Here is an 8516-nt window from a genome sequence, read left to right as displayed (position 1 = left end):
TCAGAAAATCCAATATTTGATCTAATCCCTGGAACCTCTTCTCCTAAATTTCATTTGCTGATTTCTCACAGCTCCTAATTTCTCACAGCATACAATCCTCATCAATAGAAGGAAAAATAATTCTTTACTTGATAAAAGACTTACATAAACACACACTAAAAACATATTTTGCCAAAGGTGGATGGCTCAAAGTTATGAGGTTAAGAAGCGAACACAATATATTGCTGTGGCTAAATAAGAAATTTAATTGACGAGAGCCAAACTTCACTGAACTTAAACTCGAGCGTCGAAAGCAGGAGCTGCATGACAAAAAAAAGCATCTGTGTGTCTATACTAAACAGTGCGCAGATACAGATCTATAAAAGGGCAAATACATCTTTGTATGTCTGTGTGTTTAATCTGATCTTTTGGATAAGATTTAGCTAACATAAACTAATGTAAGTCTATTAGCTAGTAAAGAACGAGCCAAACTGGTGATGTCTCGTTCTTTACTAGCACAATATGGTGCTAAACTTGTTTTTAAAACTTGAACTTCAAGCACCCTTTTCTTAAATCTAGCTTCATAGACCGAGTTATATCTGTGCCAGTTATTTAGAGCATGGCTCAATGGTGTGAATTAGCCTGTGGAGCTTTCATGCCCCCTTTAAGACCCATTTAAGAACAATACTGTGTGCTTTTGGTGCACAACCTGTACACTAAAGCAAGAGCAAGTCAATGCTCTCTGTAAAAAAAACACTTTATTTTACTTGGGGCAACAATATAACAATAAGAGGTGCTTTATTTCTTTAGAAATTAGACACTAATGTTGTAAACTAAGGAAAAATATTACAATCTTGTTATGTTTACTTAATAGTAGGAGATACAAGGATTTATTTTCTGTTTATGCATCAGTATGACCATATGATACTCTTATACAGTGAAGTCCCACTTGGAAAAGGTCTTTCACAGCTCACACGCATGCTTCCTTTTGACTGCACTTGGTTTTTAAACTGTAATCATTATTAACAGTTAATGCTGCTTCCTGTCTTTGAGTTTATTCACCGAATAAAAAATAAGGTGAGATAAAATATGCTTTATTTAATCCAAAAGCAGGGAAATCATTGTGTTATAAATGCCAAATTATTAAAGCTCTTTATATTGAGAAACCGTAGAATCCCTCCACCTTTCTTCTTGCCTCTCAGATTAATGTCTCTGTCCACTCAAAAAATTGTTCACACCATAGTCCAGGAAGTGTGGGTGCAGTGCCTTGTCTATGATTCACATCAAACTGCAATGCGGATTCTGTTCCCCAGTTTTGTTCATATCATTGATCTCTGATAGCTGCTTAGTTCTCCAGTTAGCTTCAGCTCTGAAACCATGTTGTGTTCACTTCAAAGCAAACAGGATATGCACTGCCAGAGTGATGATCTAGCAAAGAGTCTTGACTGCCAAGAGTGTGACAAAAAGAACCAGAAAAACAGGAAGCTTAAGAACACTTGTGCTGGCAGCTGTTGCAGCAGTCTACCACGCAGCACTGTGGGGACTTGACTGACAACTTTTCTTTTTTACGTTTTTCATTTTGAGAATAAGACAACATTTCTAAAAGTCAAAATATTATTTCAAGAACAGAATCAAAATATCTACAGACAAGATGTTTCAAATAAAGTTAGCATTAGTGCCGTTCATGGCCGCTGTACCCTGTACAATATGCTTTGTGCAATTTAACTGATGAAACTATATATCAAATTCCCTTTTGATAACCATCCATCCATCCATTCGCTTCCGCTTATCCTTTTCAGGGTCGCGGGGGGCGCTGGAGCCTATCCCAGCTGTCATAGGGCGAGAGGCGGGGTACACCCTGGACAGGTCGCCAGTCTGCCGCAGGGCTAACACACAAGGACAGACAACCCTTCGCACTCACATTCACACCTAGTGGCAATTTGGATTATCCAATTAACCTATCCCCACAAGCTGCATGTCTTTGGACGGTGGGAGGAAGCCGGAGTACCCGGAGAGAACCCACGCAAACACGGGGAGAACATGCAAACTCCACACAGAAAGACCCCGGCCTGGTGTTGGAATTGAACTCAGGACCTTCTTGCTGTGCGGCAACAGTGCTAAACACCGTGCCACCGTGCTGCCTCCTTTTGATAACAAGTAAGTTATTTCTCTCTGCATATGAACACAATGTGGTAATAGGTACAGAGAAGAAGGACTTTGAAGTGATGGTACAGAAAATTACATCTGTTCTTTCTTCCTTAAACCCCACAGCTGTTATCCCCATGATATACACTGATCTTCATTTGAGTATTTTTAAGTGAGAAAAATACATCATACTGCATATGCATTATATATGAGGAAATTAAACCCTAAATCACTAAATGTAGAATTATTTGCTTCTGAAATATCATTTCTATCAACTCTTAGTTCAAAGGCTCAATTTAGAAAAGACACAAATACTGAAAAAGATTTTCGAAAGCAAAGAATCAGCATTTTAACATCTGATTTTTTTTTTGGTCTTTTTTCATCTTCTAAGTGTAATTTTCTTATAGTGAGCTTTTTTTTGCTGTTGTTTATTTGTTAGTTTGTTTTTAACATTAGCACAACTGGAGCAGGTAAGAAAGTCGTTGTTGGTTTGACTCATTTGGTCAGGGACACAGTAGCGGTGTTTCATCATGTTGTTGATCTGTAATATACAACACACAACACCACAGTCAGGCAAAATCAAATGCAGACATAGTCAAACATGTAGATGCAATAAAAGTTTGCCAACGTACCGTTTTAAACCATCATGAAGAAATTTTATTAAAAGTACGATGGTTCCTGCATTTGCAATAATTAAAACTACAGCCAGAACAAACAGCACCGTTTCCTCCTGACTTGTCTTTCTTCCCGCCAGTTGTGGATCTAGAAAACAAAGGATTGTTTTTGAAAACAGTACATACAGTAATGAGTTCTCACCCTGCATGCTGTAACCTCTACTTTCTGTAACACATGCATGGCTTGTACTGTATGTGCCCCAAACCCCCCCTGCATCATTTTCCTGAATTACCTTCAGCATCACCTGCACTCAAAATCTTCATTTTGTCCACCTTTATTTTCCTCACATTCATGTACAGAGACGCAAAACCTGAAAAGAGAAAACTAAATTGTGACATATTGATTTATTCAGTGAAAAATGGAAGTTATTGTTTTAATTGATGTGTTTTACAAAAATATTTCTGACCATCTTCTTTATGGATGAGAAATGTTCCACACCAAAATAAATATTTGAATGTTACTTTAAGTTTTATCTTTATTACATTTCTATAGTTTTTTCTATAACTTTTCCTGTCAGTGCAAATCATTGTGGAGGTTATCACAACCGTAATGAAGACTAGACATTTTTAAATTAAATAATTCCACAATTTACTATAAATTTATGACACTGAACTTTTTAGACGAATAAAAATAAAATTTATTGAAACACTCTCTGAATGCAGCTCCTCAGATCTGATTTACCTTTTGGTGGTCCAAACATTGGAGGTTTGAGTGAGACATCACTGCTGTCTCCATCAGAAGTTCGACCCACACTCAAATCAAAGTTTTCTGAGGATGAAAATCTGAATGTTTGTTCATCTGCAATATAAATACAGCCCAGTCGTAAAGAGATATAGGAGTCAACTTACCATTTGTCTCGAGCCTCCATCTCTTCAGGCTGTCGTCGTAGTCGGCAGCCACGTCACACCTGTAGCTTCCAGAGTCTTCAGCTGTGACTCTGGACAGATGAAGTCTGATTCGTCCTCCTCTCAGAGCGTCTCTGTCAGTCTGAACTCGTCCTGCAAACTGCTCATGCTGAGACTCAGAGTCCTCCACTCCTCTGATCATTTTAAACAAAATCTTAGTGACGTCTGAGTGGAAAACACACATCACGTCAGCCAGAGACACGTCAGCTTGGAGCTGACTGTCCAATCTGATGGTGATGTTGTCGTCCTCCTTGGCCTCAAAGACAGTCGCAGTCCTTTTCAAAACAAACGTCCCTGTTGAGAAGACACCACCTCATTATTGTGTGTTCATTTATCCTTTTTTATTTAATTATTTATTTGAATTTACCAAAAGATAACTGTGTCTAAATGTGGACACTCACAGACAGAGGACGCCAGGCCGAGAAACAGAAGGATCCTGATCATCTTCTCTCTGTCAGAATGAATCAGAGGAAGAACGTTTTAATAAATATCTTTTTTTTTAAAAAGACAATAAAAATAAAAGTGAAATATTTCACATTTTTCACCAGCTTAAAAACCACTGAGTGATTTCCCCACACAGAGTGCACACAGACACACTTTCTGTGCAGCTCACCAGCACATGAATTAATGTACGTCTATGATCCAAACCATGATCATAATTCTGCGCATGTTTCAGCTACGAGATTTAAAATGGTCTGTTGACATCAGAGTGAAGTGTGTTTTCAGTATTACTCCAATAACATGTTTAGATGTTTTTAGGCTTAGTTTTCTACCTGTTCTTGCGTTTCTCCGTCTCTGGCAGCTGTCTCTACGAACCATGAGCTCCTCTCTACGAACACGGAAGAGCATGTAAAGTTTTCCTGTTGACTTTACTGGGTGCATTACACTTAGTGACCTGTGAAATTTAAAAAGAAAAAATATCAGTGTTATTGATTTTCATTTCATCACACCTCACAGACAACAAAACTGAACATTAGGCAACAACGATCGGTGCTCACCAGAAAATTAAATGAAGTAAATTCAGAAGGCCTCAAAGGGACAATCAAGGTCACGTGCTCACTGTCGGTTGAAATCTCCTTCTTGAAATTTCACAAAAATATATTTAATGAACTTTTTAGACAGATTCAGATTTATTTTGATTTATTTTGTTGAATTTTTTTTAACAATTTGTTAAATGGTTAATATAGTTTTCTATATCCAGGGGTGCACATATCCGCAGGTGCGCATTAGCTGTCAAAATAAAAGACGCGCACCAGATAAGAAGTTGCAACGCGTGTTTGCGTGCATAAGATTTTCTGGAGGAGGGCAGACATTTTTTTAGAACTCCTAAAGATGTCGAAGAAGCTCCTTTAAGTAGTTACTCTGGAGTTCCTCGACCTCCAAAGAAATGTCAGAAGGATTCCAAACCGCAAAAGAAGCGCGTATTCTCGGAAAAGTGGTTGCAGGAGGCAAATGATGAATGCACAGAGATTTGGTGCAGAATATGCCGTGAAAATCCCACTCTAGCGGACAAAAACAGTGCCTTTTATATGTACGCGAACGCGCGTTGCATCTTCCTATCTGGTGCGTGTCTTTTGTTTTGCACATAAACATTCAGTTTTCTGTTTTATAGGAAAAGCCACAAGCCTCGTGTTTTTGACAACAACAACAACAACAAAATCATTATTATTATTATTATAAACTCTTATTGACACTGTAAACACCGCTATGCCGCTGTTTACTTCATGTTGCGCACTTTCATAAAACCCCCTTTGGGTTTTCATGTTTTGTATCACATGAACCAACTAAAAGCTGTTTGTCTTTCTCTGTCCTTTTTCTGTGAGATATTTGTTTTGTTTTGTTTTTATCCTGTTTCCAATCTGATGAAAATGAGCCCACGTAGCTTATTTAAACAGTGAGTGCAACAGAAAGTAAACAACAGGAGCACACACGTTCACACAGGATGTTTTAACGTCTACTTACTTGTTTGTAAGAGAGCGATCGGCGATCTGTCCACTTTCTATCACATCAATTATATCAACTGATGATGGAAGAACAAACAACACTCTGAATGTTTCGGATGAAGCAGAATACCACGAAGTGTTCAAACTGTTAATCCCAGTCACATCCTCTTTACAGACTGTGATCAAACGTGTTCATTATCGGACATGTAACATTTTAGTCCTGCTACTTTACAAAGGCATTTTAAGAAAGAGATAAAAACGTAATAATGATAAATAAATATCAACTGCAGTACAAAACAAGGAAGAATGACACAGAAACACAGCAAAACATACTAAAAGATCAAGTTCATACTTCTGTTGTCTCCTCTTCTTCCCGTTGGTAGCTTTTTATTCGCTTCAACGCGTCGATACTGCGTTTTGCTTCAGTTCTATAATAACACAACATAACTTATGTTTTAGTTTCACTTTCATTTTGACTTAAAGCACAATGACTCATGTCAGTAAAAGCTGGATCAGATCAGCTGACAAGCTGTTGCGCACTTTATTTAAGTGTCAGAGTCTCACTTGTTATTTTAGGAGGTTTATTTGGATCATCACAGGCTAATAAAGTGTTTTTGGATCCAAAAACTGTTTAAAAACTTTGTAAGGAAATTATTTTCACATAATGATTTATATTTATATAATTTATTACTCCAAATGTCTGCAAAAACAAGAGTAAGGACATCGGGGGTTAAAGTGACAAAAGAAGCAAATGCGTAAACAATCTTTCTTTTCTTTCACTTGTTAACATGTGACTGCAACACTGAGTTATTAAAGAAGAACCACACACTGCTCAAACATGTCCTGAAATGAACTCAACTCACTTTAAAAATGGCTTCTTTATTTATTTTAACTCTTAATACCAGAAGCCTGGAAACATCAGAATCAACATTAAAAAAACAAAACAAAAACAAAACATCAGGCAGAATTGGTGTCTAAATGTAATATGTTAGCTCTGAATTTCCAGAAATCAGCATGAGGATATGAGGTTGATGTTAATAAGGTTGAAAAAATCATATTCTGAATCACTTCAACAAACACACAATCACATTGGATTTTAACCTGAACACTGTGACCATAAACTGCAGTGTTTCACCAACGTAAACATTAATAATACAGAGTTAAGTTTAGAAACAGGTATCGTCGTTAGACTACAATTAACTGAGTACCTACATAGGCAAACCCAGCATTTTGACTATGTATTGTGGTCTCATGACTTTTTCTTTTGTATCAGCTGCTGTACCACTTTATATTTAATGACATCACTTTGAAATAAATAAAATCTAATTTTGTGAAAAGACATTTTCCCTCCTCTCTATGTCTTTTGTCTTTTTCTTTTGATCATCTTTAGAAGTATTGAGCACTCACTGTCATACACTTATCGTCGAGGCTCCGCTGTGTAGCAGGCAGAGTGGGATCCAAATGTGAGGCTCGGAAAGCAAGACAAAAAACCCAAATGCAGCGGTGTTAATGTAAACATAACATAAGGCAGGAGCAAAAAAATCACACAACAAAAACCTAACTGGACCCACATGAGGAGGACCACACAGGTCCATCAAGACAATTTTCCCAAGAGTCAGATCATGCAATGCCCTGAGAAACTGTGTGGATGGTTGGAAGGATTTCCAGGAGAAAGCCTCCCATCTCTAAAAAGAACACAGCCACACAGCTAGGTTTGCAAAGTTGGACAAAACACATGAACAATGCTTTTTGGACAAATAAGACCAAAGTGGGGATATTTCTCCGCAACTGATAGCCCCATGTTCAGAGAAAACCAAACCAACACAAACAAATCATACCAACTGCCTGTGCGGTGGTGAAAGGGAATGATTTGGGCTTGTTGTTCAGCCACTGAATCTGTGCACTCTGTAGTCACTGAATCAGCCATGCACTCTCCTGTGTAACAAAGTATTCTACAGCCAAATGTAAAGACATCTGTCCAAAAGCTAAAACTTGGCTTAAACAGGGTGATGATCCCAAACACACCAGCAATGAATCAAGAGGCTGCAGTGGCCCAATCAGACAAGACCTCGACTGTGTAGCGGGACCTCAAGCAAGCTGTACATACACAAATGTCAGCAAACCTCAATGAACTGAAGCAGCAGTGCAAAAAAGATTAGGTTAAATCCAACAATGTGAGATACTGATAAAGTCATACAGAAATCAATCACTTAATGTTAATTGAAATCCAGGAAGCAGTTTGGTGGAATAGAGACTTATATATGATTCATTTCCAACTACAGCATCAGTATTCTTGTCAAATAGATGCTCTTCTTTAATAAACAAGATAGATACATGTTTATTAAATTTTAATTATAGCTATTATGCCATTTTGTTTTGTTTCTATCTTGAATTGTTCTTTGTTCCTTTATATGGATATTGAGAATTCTTTTATTCAATGTAATGACTGAATTTATTTTCCATTCAACTGGAAAATGGCCCAGTTTATTGATTTATTGTCTTAGGGCAGGAGGGAGATATTTTTATGTTGTTACATTTCATGTTTTAGAACTTCATTCTCTTCCACTTGTCCATACCAGGGTCATGAGGGTAGCTTGGATAGGCCCTATTCAGTGTAATTCAGTTTTATTTATATAGCACCAAATACGAGCAACAAGGTGCTTTATATTGTAAGGTAAAGAACCTACAAAAATACAAAGAAAACCCAAACAACCCCAAAATCAAATGACTATATGGGTAAGCCTGTGGTGAGGCAAGGTAAACCCTGGACGGGTTGCCAATCTTAGCAGGGCTGTTTAAAAGCTAAGTTTAAGTTTCTTACATTTAAAATGATCATTTATGAAGAAAATGGAGTGTCTGTTATTTAGTA

The 8516-nt window shown here is 37.4% G+C and overlaps 1 protein-coding gene across 3 annotated transcripts; it reads right to left on the bottom strand.

Moving 5' to 3' along the window:
• Positions 1-2072: 2072 nt before the first annotated feature.
• On the bottom strand, positions 2073-6073 carry LOC113018203 (uncharacterized). Of its 3 annotated transcripts, none has more exons than XM_026161266.1 (10): positions 6000-6073; positions 5667-5724; positions 4703-4783; positions 4478-4599; positions 4106-4155; positions 3648-3998; positions 3481-3567; positions 3032-3109; positions 2757-2886; positions 2073-2665 (listed from the first exon to the last, which is right to left on the bottom strand). In XM_026161266.1, the coding sequence occupies exons 5-10, from the start codon at positions 4146-4148 to the stop codon at positions 2653-2655; spliced, it is 702 nt and encodes a 233-aa protein (XP_026017051.1). In that variant the 5' UTR covers positions 4149-4155; positions 4478-4599; positions 4703-4783; positions 5667-5724; positions 6000-6073; the 3' UTR covers positions 2073-2652. The 3 variants fall into 3 exon arrangements, with proteins under 3 accessions (XP_026017051.1, XP_026017052.1, XP_026017053.1); XM_026161267.1 differs by having other exon boundaries at positions 4703-4780; XM_026161268.1 differs by lacking the exon at positions 4703-4783.
• Between the last annotated feature and the right edge of the window lie 2443 nt (positions 6074-8516).

Source organism: Astatotilapia calliptera, unplaced genomic scaffold (assembly GCF_900246225.1).
Source record: "Astatotilapia calliptera unplaced genomic scaffold, fAstCal1.2 U_scaffold_5, whole genome shotgun sequence".
NCBI classification, from domain to species: domain Eukaryota; kingdom Metazoa; phylum Chordata; class Actinopteri; order Cichliformes; family Cichlidae; genus Astatotilapia; species Astatotilapia calliptera.
This window is presented reverse-complemented; position numbering and strand designations above follow the sequence as displayed.